This window comes from Dipodomys merriami, unplaced genomic scaffold (genome assembly GCF_024711535.1).
Source record: "Dipodomys merriami isolate MVZ:Mamm:240054 unplaced genomic scaffold, mDipMer1.0.p SCAF_4, whole genome shotgun sequence".
Taxonomy (NCBI): domain Eukaryota; kingdom Metazoa; phylum Chordata; class Mammalia; order Rodentia; family Heteromyidae; genus Dipodomys; species Dipodomys merriami.
Window position 1 is genome coordinate 73466010 of NW_027205603.1, and position 25143 is coordinate 73491152.

The following is a 25143-nucleotide window of genomic DNA, read 5'->3' on the forward strand; positions in this document are numbered from 1 at the left end:
CTGCAGGGAAATGATGGCTCATGCCAGTAATCTTAGCTACTCAGGAGGCTGAGATCTGGGAATTGTGGTTCAAACTCAGCCTGTTTGGAGAAATCTGTGAAACTTGTATCTCCCATAAACTACTGAGAAAAAGTTGGAAGTGGCACTGTGGTTCAAGTGGGAGAAGACTAGCCTTGAGCCTAGGATCTGAGTTCAAATCCCAGGATGGCAAAAAAGAAAATAAAAAGTGTAATAAATATGATATTTGTTCTATTTGAAAATGATTAAATGATAATGCTGTTGGGAAATGATCTTCACATGGGGAAGACTCCAATCAAAATAAATTCTGGATTGGATGAAATATGAAATGTTCATGTGGAGGGAGGACAAAGCATGAAAGTATATGTTCAGCTAGACAAAATCTTAAACATAAAAAATTGCAGCATATGCACAAATCAAAATAACATGAAGCAAATTAGCTTTGGATACAAGAAAAATAAGAAAGAGACGGTATGGAAAATTACCTACAATCATTCTACTTTGGGAGGAATCACTGTAATATAGATGATACAGAAAAATTTAATACTCCTTTTGTGCCTACATGTTCCCAATTAATAATAAGTTTTCAGTGAGCAGAAGATGTAGATTCTATATCATTCACAATATTACTAGTGGAGCAGACATAGCTGGTGGATTTTGAAATCAGGGTTGTGATAAAATAGAAGTTTATGCAGCATGTGCTACAAAGACAGGAAAGACAGTTGTGGGAAGGACTCTTGTTCTTCTTAGGTCTTCAGGACACAGCGGGGAAGGAGCATCTTCATTTGTTAACTACAATACTTCAACCACCCAACTTGGCTCTTCATTAAAAAAAAATAAATAAGTCAATCAGTAATTCAATGCATTGCTTTGAGAGTGGCTCCAGTCACACAAATTTATATTATTTTAGTCACCTGGCCTTAATGAAAATCAAACCAGGGGTATAATTCACTGTTTACCCATAACAGGAGGAATAGAAACCAAATAAATTACCCCCATGAATAATCTCTTTGAACTCTGGGCCTGAGCGCTGTCTCTCAGCTCTTCAGCTTAAGGCTAACATGCTACCACTTGAGCTATAGGGCCACTTCTGGTTTTCTGGTGGTTTATTGGAGATAAGAGTTTCATGGACTTTACTGCCTGGGCTGGCTTTGAACTGTGATCCTCAGATCTCAGCTTCCTAAGTAGCTAGAATTATAGGTGTGAACCACCAGCGCCTGGTACCCATGACTTATATCTTCTACAGACTATAAAGGTTAAACATTCCCGAAAAGAATGAAAACCATGTGGCTAAAAATCTAAGGAAATGTGTTAATGTAGTAGTGAGTGTCAGACTACAATCATCTAAGATTGGAATCTTTTTGTGCTAAGTTTTAGGAAAGGTCCCAAATTATGTACTTCTGGGAAAAGTGAACAAGGGAATTTAAGATATAATGAATCAGAGTGAATTACTTTTTAGTTCTGCAGATTATTTTTATAATCCACTTGCTCCTTAAAACAGGAAAAGAAAGATTATGTGGGTATTTGTGCAAGAATATTTATTTCAACACAGCAGTGCTCCATGTTACAATAAAGTCAACTGCCCAAATCATTATTATATCAGTATCTCTATTTTGTGGAATATTGTGCACTCATTTAGAAGAATGACGTCTATCTATATTTACTGACTGCAAAGACAGTCACAGGATGCTAATAAATAAAACAAGTCAATTGCACTATAATGTGCAATATAAAATCAAAATAGAAATAAAAGAAAACCGAGAAGAAAATGAGATTGAAAACGAGAAAGAAAGTAGTAAGGACAAAAGGGAGACTTACCCATGCATTTTTATGACTATAACAAGGTATAATCTCAATACCTGACAATAAGATTTTTTTTGTGCCTTGTTAAGGCTTGAACTCAGGAGCCTGAGTTCTTACTCAGGTTTTTCATTCATGAATGGTGTTCTAATACTGGATCCATGCCTCCAGTCTACAATTTTGGTGGTAAATTAGAGGGTTTTTGGACTTTATTGTGTAGCCTAATTTGAACCTAACAGTCTCACAAGTGTCTGCAATTTTAGGCATAAACCACTACACCCAAATCTTATTTGAGATATTTTATTATTCAAGTTATTATTTGAAGTAATATCAGGAAGCTTTTTTCCGGCGTTTTCCAATAAACCTCTGAAACATTATTGGATGAATTAAAAATTATCATCTTAATAAGTAAATAAGCAAATATAAAGAAATCTAATCTTTTTTAAATTACACTTAAACTTAACATATGTTGGTGAGTAACTGCTTAATTTAAAAGTTGTTGCAACTAAACCATACTATCATCAGTGTATGTTCTAATTACTAAGGAAAGTCAGCCTGGGAAAAGAGTAAAATTTTTATTCCTAAGCTTCGCAATGAAGCAAAGAGGCTCTGAGATCACTTTATGCCATCAAAATTAATGATACTAAATATTTAAGAAAAATAACCATCTTCAATGAATGCATTCCTTTTCATATTTGTAGGTCATCTCAAAAAGCCAGATGGCATCATCAAAATTTCAAACTCCTGTTATGGGTTTTAGTGCAGAGCTGTATCAAAATTTAATGATCTAAGTAAATTTAAGTTTCTGTTAAGATTTATGGGAATAATATGCAAGGTTCTAAAGGTAGCAGTCTCAAAACACAAACTTTAGAGTCACATTCTACTATTGCTAGCCATGTGTTCTTACATCACCTAAAGTGATAGCCTCAATTCTATCAGCTATACAGTAGAAATGTATCACTACTCACTTTATTGTGTCATTATAGTCATTAAATGAAGTCACATGTACTTCCAAAATGCATGGCCTTAGGTACCATTCAATCAGTGTTAGCTATTAAAGCTATATTGTAGAGAATGCATGGTGCAATACAACAGAACTTAGGTAGCTATAATGATTAATTTCTAAAACATAGGAAATAATATTACTCTGAGAACACCATAAAGCTAGGGACTTTTCTTTAGATGCTTTGTCCATGGAAATTCAATTACTGAATGTCAAATAACTAAATATCCTTAAACTAAGGCAAACAAGAACACCCTAGTGCAGGCAGATGGATCTTGGTATTTTGTATGCATGCACAAATATTTTATATATTTTAATTTTGGTTAGGGTTTTAGTATAGTCTATTAAACACCCTTCAAAACCACATATGAAGCAACATTGTAGTAATAAAAAAATGTTTGGAGGCAGAAAACTTAAGTGTTGCATCTGTGTTTTGCACTAAACAAACAGTGCAATCGTTCTATGATTCTTATATACTGTATATCCATATTGAACACTTACAATATATTGGGCATTGTGCTAGGTTTGGAATGCAAAAGGTAACAAGCTAGACTAACTTCCCATCATTCTAATGCTTATGTATAGGTCAGTTTTTTCAACAGTAAAAAATAGTAGTATTTCTTAGTTTTAATAAGATGTAATAAGTTAATGTAGGCAAAAGACTGGAATAGAGATGGTTTTGCTAATTGTTAATTATCCCTTTAATATTCCTTTGGTTTCTAAGATGAAGGTGAAAATATTTCCAAAACAATAGGACAGTGCTAATGGATGATAATGCATCCATTGGAAAAGATCCTCTTCCATTTTGCTTCTTTTCTAGTTAATATGCATTAGAAATAATGGCAATATAAAAACAAGCAAACAAAACTAATGTATCTAAAGGAAATGAGACAAGGTCAGCAACAGGGTTATTCTTCTCAGTTCACAGGAACATCTAAAGTCACACATTAAATCACAGTTTTGGCAAACGCACATCTGTGAATCAGGATGGCAGTGACTTATTGTACTCAACGTAGACATTACTGATTTTAACAAGCAAATCCTATCATTAACTTCTCTAAAGGCTGGTAGCATTTATTCAGTTCTATTGTATGTCACAATCAGGGCTCTACAGTGAACACAGTAAGAATTAAATCAGTTCTGATTCAATAAAAATGTATACATAAAATCCAGAACTACTTTACTGATTTGCAACATTCATTGTGTCTTTATATTTAGATACATACTGTCCAAATTATGTAGACAACATGCATCAATAGCTCCTCAGATTATAGTTCAAGTTCTATAGTCAATGCCAACTTAACCAGGGAACTTTTTATTATTGTATATTCTTAAATAAACTTTTACCTTTTATTAATTAAGTCAGAACCGTTTGTTGTTGTTGTTGTTGTTGTCAGTCGTGGGGCTTGAACTCTGGGTTTGGGCACTGTCCCTCAGCTCTTCAGCTCAAGGCAAGCACGCTACCGCTTGAGCCACAGGGCCATTTCTGGTTTTCTGGTGATTAATTGGAGGTAAGAGTCTCATAGACTTTGCTTCAGGGGCTGGCTTTGAACCGTGATCCTCAGATCTCAGCCTCCTGAATAGCTAGGATTAAAGGTGTGAGCCACTGGTGCCCAGCAGAACAGTTATTTTAAACTGTTTCTGTTTTTGTTTTTGTTTTGTTTAATTCCTAATTCTATTTCTGTGTTTGAATAGAGGGAAACATAGTTAACTCCACTGAGGGTGTTCACCTTTTTCCCATTCCATACACTACTGGCTTATCATCCTTTCTAGAGTTTGGGTTTCTAAGAGATGTTGTTTGCTATCTTATTTTCTTCAAGTTCAAGTTACTTAAACTCTTAAGTGATGAGTAAAACAGCTTAAAAGTTAACTATAATATGAAAAGAAAGATCTAAGTTGTTCATTTTAATCACCACATCGAAAATGTTTTAATGTAGAGATTTATAAGTAATGTTATCTCCTCTGAGGTCCACTGATGACAAGAAAAGAACTTGTGTTTTGTTTAGAACCAAGACACTGTGCAACCAAGAATACAGTAATCCTGAAAATTATTTTTTGTAGGCCAAGTTGTTGAAATTGTATGAACATCAAACATTGAAACTCCTCAAAATAATCTTACCTCAAATTTGAACTCAGGATTTAATTATAGTGAAGCAAAACCTGGTTTCCACTAAATCGGAAATTAGTTACCTAGAATTCTGAGCACATATTTTACTATACATTAGCCAAATTACTTGCTGAGCTTAATTGTATAATTAATGAGGATAGCATGCCTTTTGGCATAGGCATATGAAGCAAGTAAGATATTTCTCTTGCTTGACTCTAGAGAAAATGTGAAATGGAGTGTATAAACAGAAGTTTTATGTAAGATGCAGAGGTAAGAGTATCATCACAAAACAGGAAGATCCTGAAATATTTTACAAGAAGCTCAATTGACATGAAGTACATATAATAAGAGTCTGGAAGAATTTATTCAATATCCAATAGATAGTGGTGTGAAACAACTTGTTGAATGCAAAGAATTATGTATAGCTTGATAGAAACAGAATGCAGGGGAAATAAAAAAGATCATATGGAGAATGCTGAAGGATTGACCTATGAATGTTATAGACAATACGAAGTATTTTGAGTAAGAGTGAACTATAATCACATTTCTGAACCTAGAAAATCCCTGTTAGTAGTGTAAAAGTGAGACTGAAGTACACAAGATAGAAGAGAAGGAAGAAAATGATGGTATTATTCTTTTAGAATCTCCCAAGTTGGTTTCAAATATGTCATCTCTATGGATAATTGTGTGTTCAAATTTATGTATATTTTACTATAATCTGTTTGAAAGAGAATCTTGGCATTTTCTTTCTGTATTCATAAAGCCATTGTGTACCTGGCACATAAGAAAATGTTTTATAATTTTGTTTAATGACTATTGTTGCAAATTAAGAAACAGAATGAAATTCTATTTAATTCTTTCTGCTGCTTTACCATTTGCAGCTCTTCACGTAAGGAGAAAGAAGAGCTGTATAAATATCTAGACCACCTTTCTGCTTCAGCCTAATCATGGCTTTTAATAGCTGTGTTTCTTTTTGTGACATTGCCATTAATTAATAAAACAGCTTGCATGTTTTAAATCATTATACATGTTTGACAAGAAAAGAATTCAAAGAAATATGATGATGGCAGATTTAGTAACAACTTTTAAAAGGATATATATAGCATTATATATTATTTGTAGTATATAATATATATTTGAAAAAAAAAGACAGTCTCTTCAAAATGATGTTGGGAAAACTGGACATCAATATTCAGAAGACCAAAACTGGATCCTTGTCTGTCACCTTGGATTAATATTCACTCAAAATGGCTCAAGGACATCAACGTAAAACCTGAACCTTTGAAACTACTAGAGCAAAGAATATGAGAAAGACTAAGTAGGCATAAGTATTGGCACAGGCTAGAACTTTCTGAGAAAAATTCTGTGGGCTGGGGAAATTTGCCAGAATTGACAAATGGGATAGAATCAAGCTAAAAAAGTTTCTGAATAGCAAAGGATATAATTAATAAGCTAAACAGCAGCCTACACAATAAGAAACTATCTTTATCAGCCATATATGTGATAGAGGCTTAATATTAAGAATATATAAGGAGCTCAATAAGTTAAAGCCCAAAAGAGTCAATAATACAATCAAATAAATGGGCAAAGAAATTCTTGTTTTTTGTTTTTTGTTTTTGTCGGTTGTGGGGCCTGAACTCTGGGTCTGGGCCCTGTCTCTTAGCTCTTCAGCTCAAGGATAGTGCTCTACCACTTGAGCTACTGCACCACTTCCAGCTTTTTCTGCTTATGTAGTGGTGAGGAATTGAACTCAGGGCCTCATGCATGTGAGGCAAGCGCTCTACCACTGAGTCACCTTCCCAGCCCCAAGAAATTCTATAGAGGCTTCTTAGAAGAAGTAAAAATGGGCAATCAATACAGGAAATGCTCTACCTCTCAGTCATAAAGGAAATATAAATTAAAGCAACATGAGGTTCTATCTCAACCCAATATGATTGGCCATCAGCAAGAACTTGAACAAAAACAAATGCTGGTAGGATGTGAGGATAAAGGAATCCTATTGCATACTGTTGGTTGAAATGTAAACTAGTACAAGTCTTTTGGAAATTTCTCAGTTTGGTAATCTTTGGTAATCTTTGGAGATTTGCCATTTGGTGATTTCTCAAGAAACTAAACTTAGAACTAACCAATAATCTGGTAATATAATTCTTGGGCATTTATCAATCATATTTTAAAATCAATGTACAGAAATACAGTAAAAACACTTCTACATTCATGCTCCTTGCTGCTCTATTTACAATAGCCACATTATGAAATCAGTCCAGAGAAGATGCTTTACAATGTATATATATATATATATATATAATATATATATAATATAATATAATATATATATATTATATATATATATATAATGAAATTTGACTCATCGATCCAAAAAGATATAACATCATTTTCAGAGAAATTGACCTGGAAAAATTTTGCTAAGTGAAACAATTTGAGTTCAGAGAGACAAACAATGCATGCTTTTCATTCATATGTGAAACTTAGGTTTAAATTAAGCAAATTAGAAGAAAAAGCAAATAGGAAAAACACCATACTGGGTTATAGGCACATATACAAAAAATTAATGTGTTGAAGTAAGACCTCTTTGCACAGGACTATTTTAAAAATCAAGACGAAAAATAAAGTGTGGTATATTCGGGGATGATCCCAATGATGTAAGTCCTGTGAACAACTTACAATCATGCTGATAAAATAAAAACCAGAAACCTAAAATACATTTATTAGGGGAAAGATCAAGAGGGTGAGAAGGCAGATAAATGGAGAGGAGGTGGAAAATAGTCATTATATTCAATGCTCATGGAGAAGAACAGATCACCTAATTTGAAGGAATAGGTGTTATTGGGAAAGTTGGAGGAGAATAAGGGAAAGGGTGGTATAATCAACATGCACTGTACATATGAACTGACATGATGAATGGAAATCTCTTTGTACAGTTAAAGTAAATAATATACATTATATAATAGATGGAATGAATAAAGTACTGAGCATGCAAATAAAAATGTTAAATTGTAATCCCATTGTACAACCTTTTGAAGTTTAGAAAATAAATAAAAAATATTTTAGATGAAATTATGAGAAGAATCACAGCCACTCTTATCATCCTACAAAGGCATTGGGAAATTAAGAAAGAAAGAGAAAAGAACAAAGTAAACTTACAAAAATCAATTCGTTTAACATAAGCTGATCATTCTCTCAATTTCCTCACCTTCTTTCATTTTTAATGGACTTAGAAGTGGATTTGCAATGGAGAAAGACTATGTGTAAACTTTAATCAGGTTAATTTTTTTGAAAAGTGACATTGTACACAGATTTCCAGGACTATTTAAATTCATATACCACTAAATTTAGATGCAAGTAAAAAACACAGAATGTGTCTTGTCTCCTTGACAACACTGTATTCATTTCACCGTGTCCACATGCAAAAGCATGACAGTCTTCCAAAGAGCAAATGGATTAAAATGACGGTTTTGGAAGTAAGGGGACTGTTTCATAGACATTGTTTAACTGATAAGATGCTGAATATTATTTGTCCTAATAGTAATAATGAAGCCACATAACATTCTGATGTTGTTTCTTAAATGTTCCTTTCAAAGCACAGATTTTAATTGAATTTATTAACATGCACATATTTTCTTTCCTTGAATTGCAAATTTGGATTTTTAATAAGTACATTGTGTTTAAGTATTGACTCTAATAATAACTGAACATGTGTCAAGGATATTTATCATTCTATCATACTTACATCTATCTCTTATAAATGAAAGGGCAACAAAATATTTAATGTTTATGAATAATTAATTATTAATTTACATCATCACCAAAAGTGGGAGGGATATAGGAGTTTAATAAATTTAAGTGTACTGTACACTTACATAGCACTGACATAATATGTTCAATCTGATGGTTTACTGAGATTATTAGTACTCTAATGTTTGGGGACTTATAATACAATTTATGTTTCATTCTGGAAAAGGCTAGGAGTTCAGAGTGACTGAAGCACAGGAAGAGAGAGATACGTTATGCAAAATACACATTTGAAAAGAAAACTAATTTTATGTGAAGTGGCATCAACCTCTATAGTTAGATTAAAGAGGAAATGATTTGGTTAGAATGTATTGGTGCCTGTATTCTGGAAAACTTTTTGGAGATGCACTTAAACTTGAATTCAAAAGTATTCTCTGGGTATATTATGATAACATTTTTTTCCCACAGAAGCAATTGCTCATTACCTTTGTAGTTAACCTTGAAGCCAACAGATCCAACACTTTCATCTGTTTGAAGGTGCAGCCACATCTGGCTACTCATGCTCACGATCAAGTCTGGCACAAAACTTCCAGTTAGCCTAAAAAAAAAAGAGTGATAAAGAAGGGAGAAACAGATTAGTTAAATGCTCTCTGCATGTGGATTGTAAGAAAGGTGTGTTTCTCTATATTTTACCAGGAAAGAAAACAGCTGGCAGATAAACTTGTAGATTATGTGTGCATGTACCACAAGAGGCAAACTAGACAATTTAGTGATCAAAGTTTATAATTTAAAAATACAGTTTTATGCATTTAACTCGGTTAGATCTTTCATATCCCTGAGGCAAGATTACTAAATTTTAGACCATCAGAGAGTCTTTTACTTCTTTGAACTCAAAAGGAAAAGATGATCTAAAAAAATCTTCAAATATCTTTAGTTCTGAAAACATATACTATTTTAACCTTTAAAGTTTCAGAGAAGTCCATTCTAAAGATTGTGAAAACTATTCTAATAGCATCTAGAATAATAAAGTAAGTACTTAGTAAATCTAAATCTTTGCAGTGCAAATATTGAGCACAAGGGCCTTAATTTATAAATATAATGGATATTTACCTGTATTTTATGTGCTTTATTATAAATAGGTGTATTCAAATGAACCTCAAGCTAACTTGAGGTGGCATAACTTAATGTATCATGTGTAATATCTCATTCAGCAAGGCATGATTTTATAGCCACAGAAGGGAAATTACTTCATGTTTCCTTATTTATCAATAATGTTTTAGCCACAGATTTAAACTGACACCAAGGGTCAAACAAAGGATGAACGTAAATGAATAAATTAGACCTTGAGGGAGTAACTCTAAGAACAGAAAGAAATGCACTCATTGAAGAATAAATGTACAAATTAATAGAGATTCTAAATCCCATACTAAAAAGGCTTTTGAAAGAGGAATTACTGAAGGTTTAGGAACTATACTGTTAAAATATGAAGGGCTGCAACATTCGGTCAAGTCATTTTTACAATAAAAAGGACATTTTAAGAGAGCAAGGAAAAGTATCTTCTAGAGAGTGGCTATGTGGGAATGAAACCAGTAGAGGGCAGCATTAATGACCATATTCTTGATTTGACCCTGGCAGTAAGATGTTCTGCTTCAGAGTCAGCTACCAAGATAAGAAAACTGACATTTAAATAGACTGCATGAACAGTGAAAGTTGGTCTCCAGTGTTTAGTGTTTATCACTAATGTTAATCACATTAAAATATTGTGATTTAGTTTGTGGGGATTTATATGACATTGAGGAACATTGTCAAGAAAGTTAAGAATTACAAAACACATACATGACATGTATTTATTGTGCATATAAATATTTACACCTTTGCTATTTGAAACATCCTTTAATTATATGAATATTCATGTTACTGGAATTTTGGTGAAAAAGAGGTCCTGATCTACAAGCTACTGTAGAGAGACAGATGCAGGTTAATGAGTAAGAATGAAAACTGAAGTTCAGAGCCATGGCAGAAGAGCTCAAGTTTGTAAAATTCTCATAGAAATGTGCCATATCAAATATGCCACCAATCTTTCTCATCCTGAAATCTAAAATGGTATTTGGAGGAAAATTTAATTGTTGTTATTTATCACATACATCAACATACTTTTCAGTTCTGAATAATTTTAACAGCCTAAAGGCTCTATCAACTACTGTGTCAGTTCATAAAGAACAAGTAATGCATGCAGATCAAATTGTTCCCTTATTAATTTGCTCTAATATTAAGCCAGATTCTAACTAATTCTACATTCATTGCTAGTTTAAACATAGAGAAAAACTTAAAACTCTTAAATTTTTCTCTGATGACAAAAAACAAAAGCAAAACAAACAACAAAAACAAAGCCTATTGGTCTCTAGCATTTACTTGAAATAAAAAAAAACACTTAATATCACAAACTTTTTAGTTTCTTTCAGATGTGTATTATACCTCTTTTTAAATGTGCTAGTTTTCAAGGCAAGAATATGTATCTTTGGAGGAATCTGAGACTGGAACATTGAGGAGGAGAAGGAGAATGTGCTCCCTGCTTGTCCTAAAATAGAATTTTGTTTTTCTCTTTAATAAGGATAAATAAGATACATGTATTGGATTCCATAGGCATACATATGTCAAAGTGATATCTATCTCTCTATTTTGCAATCTTTTAAAGGGATTAGCTATAATATATATTAGTCTGTTTGAATTCTTAATTTCATAGAAAAACTGTTTATTATTTTACTGCAGTTTGTAGAGAGGATTGATTGCACTAGTAAATGGTTGTATTTTTACCTTCTCATGACTAAAAACTGGACCCTTTTCATGTGATCTTAAGAGCTCATTCTTCTTTTTTTTTTTGGGGGGGGGGTGCAGTCATGGGGCCTAAACTCTGGGCCTGGGCGCTGTCCCTCAGCTCTTCAGCTCAAGGCCAGCACTCTACCACTTGAGCTACAGTGCCACTTCCAGCTTTTTTCTTTTTGCATATGTGGTGCTGAGGAATCGAACCCAGGGCCTCATGTATGCAAGGCAAGTGCTCTACCACTGAGCCAACTTCCCAGCCCAAGAGCTCATTCTTCTTGTGATCCTGTTACATCTTGATTTAGATTCAAATAGGACCTTCCTGCTTTGGGCAACTTAGTATTCAGCTTATATCCATTATAGTAAAAGATACTTTGGGAGAACAACAGAAATCTTTGGTCATCCTTATGAAACACTTAGATGATTCTTCAAATTGTTTTTGTTGTTGTTGTTGTTGTTGTTGTTGTTGTTATTGCTGTTGTTTTATTGTTCAGTTGTGGGGCCTGAAATCTGGGCCTGTGCACTGTCCCTCAGCTCTTCAGCTCAAGGCTAGAACTCTACCACTAGAACTACAGCACCCTTCTGGCTTTTTCTGCTTATGTGGTGCTGAGGAATCAAACCCAGGGTCTTATGCATGCAAGGCAAGCGTTTTACCACTGAGTCACCTTCCCAGTCCCATTTTAATTGCTTTTAAATGAATGTTTTTGAATTTTTTTGTGAATAAAAGTACATCTTATGTTTACTTTCAGGATGAGTAGCCTTAGTTTAGTGTACATTCTAGACATATTCTAAATGTCCTTATTAGTTATTTCATGCAAGAATAATAGTGCAAATATCCTAAATAAATGCACTCAGAAGTCTTCTTTAATCAATGATGTAGAACAAGTAAAAAAACATAAAATAAAAAAAAGGAACAAATTTCTATTAGGCTCAATGCTTGATTTTCTTTATAATCATTCAATCACCTCCCTATCACAGATACCTGCAATCGTATGTCCTGTTTTCTTCATGTTATGGACATATGTAATGTTTGCTTTTATGAAAACCATTTCATATTCTGTTTTCTAGCACAAGGCTATCAAAAATGATACATATGGGCTGGGATGTAGCTCAGTGGCAAAGCGCTTGCCTAGCAAGTGCAAAGTCCTGGGTTCGATCCCCAGTACCAAAAAAGAAAAGACAAAAAAAAAATACAGTTAAAAAAAACCCAAACAAAAATGATACATATATTCATTTTAGAGTACATACAATTCACTAAGAACCATGATGATATGAGAAAACAATTTTAAAAACCGTAACTCTGTCAACCTAGTAGTTGAGATAGAGAGAAAGAGACAGAGACAGAAACAGACATTGAGACAGAAAGGGAGAAAGAGAAAGAGAAGAGGGAGGCAGGGAAGAAAGGGAAAGAGAATAAGGGAGATAATAAATGCATTATTAAAATGCATTTTTTTAGAAAGGTGCCAGGGACTCACACCTGTAATCTTAGCTACTCAAGAGGCTGAAATCTGAGGATTGTAGTTTAAAGCCAGATGGGCAGAAAAGTCTTGGTGAGAAGCTTATCTCCAGCAAACTACTCAAAAAAGAAGCCGGAAGTGGCACATGTGGCTCAAATAGTAGAGTACTAGCCTTGAATACAAAGAGGCTCAGAGACAGTGCCCAAGTCTTGAAATCAATCCCAGGACCAGCAAAATAATGAAACAAACAAACAAATGAATAAATAAAAAAAACAAAATGTATTATTCTAAAAAGTAATTATAAAACCAAAATATTTATAAAGGTTATAGTTATATAATTTTCCACAGAAAGATGTTATGAATCTCCACTGTCTTGTATATGATCATGAGAATTTATGAAGGCTTACACTTCCAGAAGAAACTTTTCAGAAAGGTATTTGAATGCCCAGAATAGTTTTTGTACTGTCTTCAAGGAATTGGATAAGATAGGAATGCCTACTTAATAAAGTTTGTAGAGATAGCCTTAAGAATAGAGACAAATTGAAATTTTTTCCTCTTTTTTGCCAGTTCTTTTGAACTCAGTTCTATATATTCTGTTAGTGTGCTTGCCTAGCTAGTGCTCTATGACTTCAGCCACACTTCTATAATCCTAGTTTTCCCTTGGTTATTTTGGAGATGTGATTGAATGGGCTTTTTTTTTTTTTTTTACCTGAGCTACCTTCCAATTGCAATCCTCCTGACCTAAGGCTTCTGAATAGCTATGAGTAAAATCAGGAGCCAAACTTATTGGCTGATATGAAAAGGAAATTCACTTAATAATATTTCAAAAGTACAACCCACTTTTGTTCTCTGATATAAAAAGAAATAGGGACAAAATACATACTTAATAATTAGATCTTTAAACAAAATTCATCCCAACCTGAAGAATTAAGACAAAAAAGTAAGATTTGATAACTTACACTTGGAGAACTGTTCTAGGGTCTCCAACTTCACCTCCATCCCCGATAGTCAAGGTGTCATAGCCAATCTCCAGATCAAATTCTTCAAAATTTATCTGTATAACCTAGCAATAAACAGATCAAAACTATGAAAGATTGCAACATGGAAAAAAATGAAATGGGAAACAGTGGCAGAAAAAAATTAAATGTATTTCAGAATATCTATGAATTTAAAAGCATAGAAGCAAATCATGTTCAAATTGTCTTCAAATTTAATCATTAGATCATCATGGGGTTTATAAATATTATCTTTTATTTATTTTCTACATTAATTTTTCAATGAATGGCATGGTTTATGCATATAAAACATTCTTATACATGCACTTGAAACATGATTAATGCAAATCTACTTTAAGATGACTTTGTAAAAGTACAAGTAGGTGGAGAGTGATATTGCATATTTTTCATAACATTAACTTGGAAAAACAGTGTGCTATTTTCATTCATTAGTAAAGCCTGAAAATTGTTACAGCGAAATTTAAATCTACATGACTAGATTTAGTTATATCTGGTTTATTTTTGCAGTATCCTTTTGTAACAGAATGTCTTAAGAATACTTTGAGAGATCATTATACTATACTATATAGTTTAGAATTATTTCTTATTGCAATATAGGCCTGTATTTTACTTGTTTAAATGCTTACGTATAACTTAAATTTGCTTAATTTATAATCATTTAATATTTAACATAATATTAAAATGTATGTAATTAATACTAAATTAAGAAATTGCCTCAATACTATACTACCCCATATGTAATCAGGTATTGAACTAAACGTAATGTATAATAATATACTATTCAACATTTGATACCAAATAGAAATACAAACATTATTCGAGAATAAATGTGGTAACTACTATTAAGTTATAAGTTCTGACAAATGTCACTTATTATTTATAATAGTCAACATATGAGATTAATTTTTCACAAATAGATAAATGAAGAAAATCTGTCCAACTATGTGATATATGTGTGTGTATGCATGTGTGTCTATTCCATTATCTATAATAAAACATTTGAGACATAAAAATAAAGATATGAAATTCTGGTTTTTGCTAAACATAGATATTATGAGAGAACTTTCTGTTAAGTGAAGTAGGAATAAAAGGACAAAATTATCGTGTGTTCTCCCTTATATGTGAAAGTTAAAATCCGTGATTTAATAGAATCAGAGAATATACTAGTGGCTCTAGAGTTGAGTAAAAATCAAGCCAGATGTGGGAGGCTGAAATCTTAGGATAGCAGTTCAAAGCCAGATTGGACAGGAAGTCCAACAGAAAACAAGAAGTGGTACTGTGGCTAGAAATAGTAGAGCCCTAGCCTTGAGCTGAAGAGCTCAAAGACAGCACTCAGGCCCAGAGTTCAAGTCCCACGATCAAAAAAAAAAAATCACAGGGAGTGTATTAGATATGCCACTACAGCAACAAGGATATAATTAGTATTAGTGGATGAATGATAGGGATAAATCGTGTATGCTATTATTGGAAAGGCAGATAGGTACATTATGGAAAATAATAACTTGGCTCCTAAAGAAATTTAAAGTAGACCAAAAGTGACCCAATAATCCTCATTGAAAGGGACCTAGTAATCCTCATGAAAAGGAGATGAAGTAAGTAGATAAATAAACACACTGCGAGGAAATATATACTGCCATCCTCTCTGAAACATTATCCACAATAGGCCCAATATGGAAACTAGTTAGTTGTCCAAAGATAGATAAATAGATAAAGAAACTGTGATATAGCTCATGATATTGAGCCACCTATCCATCCCTCTCTTTCTACCACCATTCCTGCATCCATTATAAAATGAGAATGCAACATCAAGAAAACATAGATAAACCTATATTGATATTTCTTATTTTAGCTACCTATAATAATGGACATCTTTCAGTGTCTGAATCTGAAATTTTAAGTGTTGCCTTCCATATATATTTAGTGATATTTTATGGTGAACTGATTTTTCAGTTGAATTTAAGTTTTGTGATTTTTTCAGAAATTCAGCTTGTTATTAATTTTGTTCTAATTGTATCCAAGTGTTACTTTCAAACTAGAGCCCATTAATGTACTTTTGAGGATGTCTTAGCTAAATTCCATGTCAGCTACTACCCAAGGAAAGCAGGCTGAATACTTGGTGAACTAAATCCAGGCTTACTACTATATGCTTCAGGAAAAATCAAGCTTTCTTCCATCTTCTGTTCTTAGACAATTCCTTTATTTTCTTCTAAACCAACATATAATGAAAAATATGTACTTCTGCTATTTCACTGGATGTGTCTTTCATAGTGTCTATTTAGTTCATTCCATTAGAAAATTTAAGGCTATGATCAACCTTAACGAAATCTAGTGCACACTAGATGCAAGAATAAATTACAATTAAAACTAGGAAATGTCCATTTCACATGCCTTACAAAGCCCAATGGCGAGTAGAAACAAATTAGGTGCCTACAATGACAGTCCGATTGATTACTAGTTTTATGCCAAACTCTTGATATCCATTATTATTTAATTATTTTCTGAAGGATTTAGAAACCCATTTAATGGTAGATTTTTTTCTGATTTGTAACTCATATCCATGCATGAATGCATGCAGCAATAAAAATATCATTTCATTTTAAATTAAGTGATGAATTAATTACTAATTCATATATAGTTGCAAAAGTACTTAACTACTGAGCTATTACTGAAATCTTAGACACACTAATTCACCACTTTCAATGACAATAATCAAGAAGCAAAATAGTTTGAATTTGTAGAAACCATTCCTTTTAATTAGATTCATTTATTCCTATTTTTAACATTACTGCAGGAATTGTTCAGTAGAAGTAAAATATATGCAACAGAAACTAACCTTCATTAATACAAACAAAACATTATGGTAAAAGTTTAAAATATTCCATTGTACTACTTACAAGGAGGAAAATTCTCATGAAGTAAAAAATTAATTTGGAAAAATGAAAACAAAACAACAAATGTTCCATTTATATTGTAATGAAATAAATATATCAGGAGATTAGTGTGAAATGTTTCTTCTAAATACTCTCATATCATATAAAATGTCCAACTATTTATTTTCACAAAATGTAGAAGTGAAAAGCAATATAAAAATAAATAATTATAAATGTAATATGCATGTTGTCAGTACATGTTTATTTAGTAATAACCCTAAAGTACTTACAAAGTAAATGGGGGAAAATGTATCTGTTAGTATAGAAAGAATGTCTCACATTGTGTTTATCGAGTACCAAAACATTTCTGGGAAAAATATCCTATCTCATATTATTAAGAACGAACAAGCTGAAAAAAATATACTTTTTATTTAATGCATATATATATATATAGTAAAGATACTGTACAGAGGGGTTACAGTTACATGAGTAAAGTAATGAGTACATTTCCTATCAAGCATTGTTACCCCCTCCTTTGCTTTTCTCCCACCATCCCTTCTCTCCACACCTCATCAACTCCTCCCTCCCCACCCAAAGTTGTAAAGTTCATTTTCAACATAATACCTTGTACATCTCATTGTTACAATGGGTCAGCCTGTTTCCTTATTTCAGCATTTTGTTATTTCCCTTCCCCTCCCCAAATTAGAAAAATGAATATACAGGATGAAGGGCAACAGAATCAAATACAGTAAAAAGAGGGGTAATACCATAGGGGAAGAACATACAAAAGAAACAAAAAAATCACATAGTATATTATAAGTACTTTAAAAACAACAGCAACAAAGATAAAACCTCTTGTGTCCCTATCTTGGGGCTCATTTCCCTTAGCATCATCTTATATGGTCATATGTACATAGCTTTTGACCTTTTCTGCTTGTCCTAGACATATACTAGTTATTGCAAATAAGGGAAACCATAGGACCTGTGTTTCTTTGTGCCTGGCTTATTTCACTTAATATATTTTTTTCCAAGTCTTTCCATTTCCTAACAAATGGAGTGATGTCATTCTTTCTGATGGAGGCATAGAATTCATATATATATATATATATATATATATATATATATATATATATATATATATATATATCACATTTCCTTGATCCATTCATCTACTGAGGGGCATCTGGGTTGGTTCGATATCTTAGCTATGGTAAATGATGCTTTAATAAATATAGTTGGGCTGATAGCCTAAGTATGGCCTTGTTAGTGGTCATTTGGGTAAATGCCCAAAAGTGGGATTGCTGGCTCATTGGGGAGCTCTATGTGGAGTCTTTTGAGGAACCTCTATACTGCTTTCCAAAGTGGATGAACAAGTTTACACTCCCAACAACAATGCAGTCCACATCTCCTCCACCATCTGTTGTTACTAGATTTCTTGATTATAGCCATTGTAACTGGGGTGATGTGGAATCAATGCTGTTTTGACTTACTTTTCTTTTATGGCTAGATAAGTTGAGCATTTCTTCATGTGTCTATTGGCCATTCAAAAAGAAACTTCTCTGAAGAGAATTATAAAATATACTTTTAAAGCATTCAACTGGTTTATAATTTTCTTGAATTTTGTAAACAAAAATTCACTTTTTTCATTCTGACTTTGGAGTGTGACTGGTTTATATCTTATTGCTTATTATGGATTTGATCGAACAATTTAGATTGCGAATAGTCCATTATTACCAATATTATGCATTTTAACACTGAAAATCTAGAAGAAAATAATTGATACATAGAAATAAATGTTAAATTCTTAGTAAGTCCACTTATTAGAAAATTCAAGGTAGATTTTTATAATATAATTTGTTAAAACTACTGCAATATCTGCTTCTCTTTCACGTCTGCACCTCACATACAGGAGCTTTAAAACACTGAGTCTTTCATTATGCATTTTATGATCTGATGAAGGATTTTCAATTCATACTCTACTATGCTAGGCTTATCATGGAATTTATTCCACTTTTACAGAAACTAGTCATCCCCAGGTCTACTACAATGGGATATGGTTGTCAAAGAGTTGTTAGTATAGTATTATTGTAATTCTCTCAACATAGTTTTGATGGAAATTCTGGTTTATTTTTGTCATTGTTTATTGTTTAGGATAAGCAGGTATTTATAACAGTGATATCTCACTGTTATATCACAGTGATATCTTCATCTAATGGTAGTTCAGAAGCCAGTACTTCTCTTAGGGTCTCTATATTCAACCTTACATGTAGCAAAGAGATGACAGTTTGGGATTCTTTTCTTAATGTAGACAAAAAATAAATTTCAGGAATAGTTCTTTTCAAAGTAAAGTCCTAGGAAAACAGTTAGATTGGATAAGCATTTGATAAATAGAGAAGTAGAATGGCAGATGCTCCTGATTATCTTTTCATCAGTCATTTCCTTTTCATCTTGGAAATTTTACTTTTAAACAAGACCTAATTTTGTTCACTTATACATCCTTATCACTACATCCTCAAGTTACAGGTAATGATGGGCTCCTACAGAGTTCCATGAAGTACACCTTAATCATATATGCTAATTGACAGTCTCATTCAATTTACTAACAACTAGATTGATAGAATATACATATATAACTTATTATATATCTAATTACATATATAAATCTATCTATGTATAACCTATATAAAGTATATAAACAAAATATCAAATTACATATATATTTTATCTATTTAAATTATATATTAATTTCTATTATGTAATATATATAAATTATATATAATTTTGCAACATATAACCTTAACATAATCTATATGTAATATATAATCTCTCAATCTAATATATATATATATAAAATCTATATATCTTTTCTATCTATGACCAAATTTTGTCAAATAAATCTCAAGTTCCATCACTATCATAAATATTGCATGACTTGAACAAATCACCTGACAGTCATAAAATAATTATTATAATTTATACTTTCAAGTGTTGAAGTAAATATTACATTAACTGTGGTTGGTAAAATAACATATTCAGTGCATTAATAGGGGACAGTTATTATTTGACAAGGTAAGCTAATCACCCTAAAATAGTTCACATCTTTTTACAATGGAACTTGAGAATGAAACTCCTTCTTTGTCAACCCCACTGTGATTCAAAGAGGATAGTTGTCACCCACACTTGAGGCTGCTAAAATTGTCTCTCTCTCCTGTTTTCCTGTCATGTGTGTTTCAGAATGACAATCAATCATTTTCTTATAAACAACTCTTTTTTACCCAGTTGAAGAAATCCTGATGCATAATATATACATGATTATGAAATAGACAACATTTAATTAAGTTTATGGTATTCAAATGCCATGTAGCACAATCAACTTGACATCTAATTAAAGCACTGTTTCTTAATATACCTCCAGATCATGATAAGCACATTGCAAATGGGGAGACAAGACAGGAGAATGAAGCATTGCACAGTACTGAGCCTGTAGAGACATAGAATCATGGGCTACATAGAAGCTGAGATGACAGTTGACTGATATATTTGGAAAATAAAGGAGAAAGGTTTCCAACAGCAGGAAACCCTCAGTGCAATAGAAGGTGGAAATGAGACTCTGGAAAAACATTCCAGGGTAATAAGAAATGACATGATGGAAAGAGCTTTTTCTTTGTGAAACGTAAGCACTGACACAGAAAGTTATGTGGAGGTATGTTGAAGAAGATGGAGAAAACAAATGAATTTTATTTTGTATGTGATAAGCAGGAAATTAGGAATTTTAATTAGTATTCATAAGGTGATAGCTACATTTTGTATGCTCCCATTAGAAGCAAAGAAAACCTAGATGCAAATGGAGAGAGGGAAGTATGAGCCAGAGTGAAATAGGGATGAAGAGTGCAAGCAGGGTTGCAATGAATATGATTGTACTGGTGGTTTTAGTGTGTTCTCAGTGTATGGACTGATCAAGAAAATGTAATATAGATAACTAGAGAGATAGAGATAGAGAGAGACAGAGAGAGAGACAGAGAGAGATGCATGCACATACACACTCAGAGAATAATTATACTCACCCATCAGAAATATTGATATTGTACCAGTCATACAGAAATGAAAAGACTTGAAAAATTTAAGTGAAGTAAGCCAGACCCAGAAAGCATAAGTTTCATGTTTTCCCTCATTTGTGGTAGCTAGAATGTGCCTATAAATCTGTAAGTACTGCACTGGATGCTAAGCAAGGGGTTACAATTGAATCAACTAAAGTGTAATAGACTCTGGAAAGCTCAAATAGTAATTCTTTAAAAAGACTAAATAAGTTCCATGAAATAGATACTTGCAAGAAGGAAAGGTGAGCCCAAGGAGAGTATCTAATTTATACATGATAGATATGTAGCACATTTTTAACTTTACATATTTAATATAGCAGTAAAATTTGAAAACTTTTTTTCTGAATTAAGGAAGGGAAGGGGAACAACAAAATGGTGAGACAAAGAACAAAGGGTGAAACAATGCAATATTTTGGAAATGGTCTGACTATTTATCGGGAGTTAGGGAGGAGAGAAAGTGGGAGAAAAATGAGGGAAGGGGTAACAAGTTCGACCAGAAATGTACTTACTACCTTATATGTAACTGTGGCCCCTCTTTACTTCACCTTGACAATAAAAATATTAAAAAAAAATAAGTAAATCTTTAAATAATCTTGACAGAATATGTATATATATGCATTACTGAATTATGTATATACACATATGTTACTGATGAATGACTAATTAGTACTCATTCTAAATTGTGTATTTTTTGAGAAACAGAAATGTTAAGTTTATACAGATTGTAAAATATATAGATATGCAATGCCAAGTTTTAATGTGGGATATATGAATATCCACTACTTTATCCTTTGCAAGTAATCTCATTGTAGAGAAAAAATTATCTCTTATATTCTAGAAGTATAATATCTATACTTAGATATTTTATTACAGAAGATATATTCCAAGAGTTTTGGCTTGTCCATTAGAAATGAGAAGTGCCAGCTCAGGAAATTCTCTGGCTTCATCTATTCTGATGGCAGTATTGGGTTAATAGTTTCAATTCTTTCAAGGGCTCATGTTTTAGAGAAAGCAGAGGGGGAAAGCCTGAGGATGTGGTGAAATATTGATGGAATGATAAAAGCTTTTAGTTTTGTTTTATTTTTCTATTCCTTTTGTACCTGTGCACTGGTCTTTCCCTGAAGGAGACTGCAAACATGTAACAATGACAGACTGAATAAGGCACTACAAATGCTTTACAGAAGAGGCTACATGAAAAGAAAAATGCTCCAAATATTAAATCTATATCACAACAGTATAAACTTATTGGCTCTTTTCCATCATTTATTCAGGATTAGCTACTGTAAAGTATATACATGATCAACTTGAATTTCCACACACTGAATAATATATACAAAGATAATATTATTAGTTTTAAAAGATTATTTCTTACTACTTTATGTTAACTAGTATATTAACAAATTAATTTGGAACAAAAGTATGGGCTGGGAAGGTAGATCAGTGGTAGAGTGCTTGCCTTACATGCATGAGGCCCTGGGTTCGATTCCCCAGCACCACATAAGCAAAAGAAAAAAAAGCCGGAAGTGGTGCTGTGGCTCAAGTGGTAGAGCGCTAGCCTTGAGCTGAAGAGTTGAGGGACAGCACCCAGGCCCAGAGTTCAGGCCCTATGACCGGACCCTCCCCCCCAAAAAAAATCAAGTGAAAAATATGTGTTAGGCTCAGTAAAAGTCTTTTCTATTTGTACAAGAAGGTTCATCTGGACATACTGAATGCCACTCAATCTTCACTTATGTCACTATGCCTAAGGACCGGTGTCTTTTTTTTTTTCAGTTTCTTGAATACAATCAAGTTCAGCATGGGCATTTAAGAGATTATTTCTTTGGTTCCAGAAACACTCTTCTCTTCATTGGTAGTCCCTGGCCATCTTGCAACATTGGCTTGAATATGACCTACTTCTACAGACTACTGAAAATTCTATCAGGCACTCTATTCCACATGGGATGTTTTCTTCAAATTGTGAATTGTTTATTTATGGGTTTATTGTTTTATGTTCTCTATTTAATGATAGAAACTTCCTGAAGGAAAGAAATCAACATTTATTCTTTTGTAAAATCTATTGTAGATTGAGATTTTTACCCAGAAAAATATTGTAGTTGCCAGATAACGTCTTAGATTTATGAAATTGTGATTGGGTTGCCAATAAAAATACACAAAGTATTTTGCTTTCTCTTGAATGTGAAAGGTCATTGCCCACTAAATTGAAATGATAAGGAAGTAATTACAAAAGAAAAATGGTACAGCTATCTGATTATAGTTCTGCTGTCTTTTTATTTCCCAGTATTTGTTTCCTGGCATCATGTATTGCTCTGCTAGATTAAGAAAGGTTGAAAATTAAACAAGATACATAATGTTAAATAAACCGATGAGGCTGTGTACTTTGAGCTATATATCCTGTTTGACTCTGGTTGTATAGAATACTAAAGTTTCATTATTCATATCATTTGAAAAAAATTGCTGTGTCAATATTAAATTGTTGAGGACATTCCATGTGGAAAAAGTGACACAAATACAAGAGCAAAACAAACAAAACACAACTACATTGTCTTTTTTTTTGTAATAATCAAAGGAATTCCTACCGGAAGCAAGAACATATAGTACTTACAAAAACATTTCCTAGAAAACCTTGTTTACTGTAATGAGTATTCAGGGGGAAGTTCCCATTTGACAATTACTGCATTAGATGTGAAGAATATAGACTCAAAACTTTTCTTTTTTGTCCTAAGAGTCAAACTGAGGGAATGTAAAAGAGGAAAAATATACCAACAATATAATATGGCAATAGATGAAACTGTATTTAGAGCAGGCATAACTAATCCGAATAGGAAACAGGACAGTCTTCTATGAAAAGATGGAAAGGTTAACTAAATCCTAGAGAAGGTCAGGAATAAACCAAAGTCTGTGAGTTTAAAGAGATGCAAACAAAATAGAGGAATGTATTTCCATGAAAGACAGCAATGTGTTTCCTGACTGGAGAGCTCTGAAAATGTACTGAGCTAAAGTAGTGCAGTGGCATGATCCAAGAAATCTAACAGTAATTCAGGTTGCTCAAGATTCCCTGTATTGAGTTATATGGAACCAAAAAAAACAAAAAACAAAAAACAAAAAAACATTTTATCTAGAAAGAACATTATATCACCTTAGAGCAAAATTGTATCAGAATATTTTGTAAGCATAAATAGGCTGTGTGATAGGCATAAAAATGAGATGAAGATTTACTACTTGGGAAGTTGGTTGGTAATCTAAGAGAGAATAATGGAAATCTGGGTGAAAGAGATTTAAATGATTTTGAGAAATATTAAAGAGCTGTACTCAACATAATGGATTTTGAATTTAGATAAACAAAAAGGGGATAAAGTACAGTGAAAATAGTTTGAGTTGTTAATATTGAGAAAATGATAGAGAAAGCTACATATTGGCAAAGACTTAAGAAGGTAGAGGAAATTTTAGGAAAACAGAGAAAGAAAAAAACAAAAAATTAAAAAAAGGTTCACGAAACAGGAAGTAGCGATTGTACTTGTTCCCTGCTTTTTAAGAGTTTAGCATTATCTCCAAGGATTTATGATAAAACATCATATATATTATTGAATTTTGACATGACTTTTATTAACTTCACATTAAAAGAAAATATACCTACAGTCCTCTATCCAGAGATAACTCTTTTAAAATTAGTTTTCCCACTCATTTCTTTGTCATTATCTAATTATATTTTTATTAGAATACCTTCATAATATTAAGAGGTTATATGATAGTTCCATACACCAGAACAATGCACTTTGATATGTACACTCCTCTTCCCTGTTCTCAGTACCCCCTGCTTATTCTTTTGTCAAGCAACCTATAGTATTTATCTTGTCCAACATAATGTTCTCTAATTTTATCCATTTTCCTGGAAATATCATAATTTTGTTTCTTTAAGGAATATGTAAATACCATTGTCTGCTTGCTCATATGTTTATTGTTCAACATTGTAGCCCATTCCACAGTTTGGTTACTATAAACATAGTTGAAATAAAGGAACCAGCTAGTATTTTTCTCTTATTAATTTATTATCCTTTGAATGTATACCGTGTTTGGTATGGCAAAACAAGGTATGTATAATTTTAGTTGCTTTGAGATAGCACCAATTTGATTTTCATAGAGGTTGTACTAGGTAAGATTCCAGCCAACAATTCAATATTTTTGCTTCATTTTTTTTAGGATAAAAG

General features: G+C 32.5%; 1 protein-coding gene across 4 annotated transcripts in view; it reads right to left on the reverse strand.

Annotated features, from left to right (window-relative positions):
- Csmd3 (CUB and Sushi multiple domains 3) overlaps window positions 1-25143 on the reverse strand; it is a 928259-nt gene that overhangs the window by 456682 nt on the left and 446434 nt on the right. For all 4 annotated transcript variants that reach the window (XM_069991287.1, XM_069991286.1, XM_069991285.1 and 1 more), the window contains 2 exons: window positions 13915-14018; window positions 9164-9276 (listed from right to left, as the gene is read on the reverse strand). In XM_069991287.1, the coding sequence (XP_069847388.1) occupies window positions 9164-9276; window positions 13915-14018 (217 nt within the window). The remainder of the gene's footprint in view (window positions 1-9163; window positions 9277-13914; window positions 14019-25143) is intronic.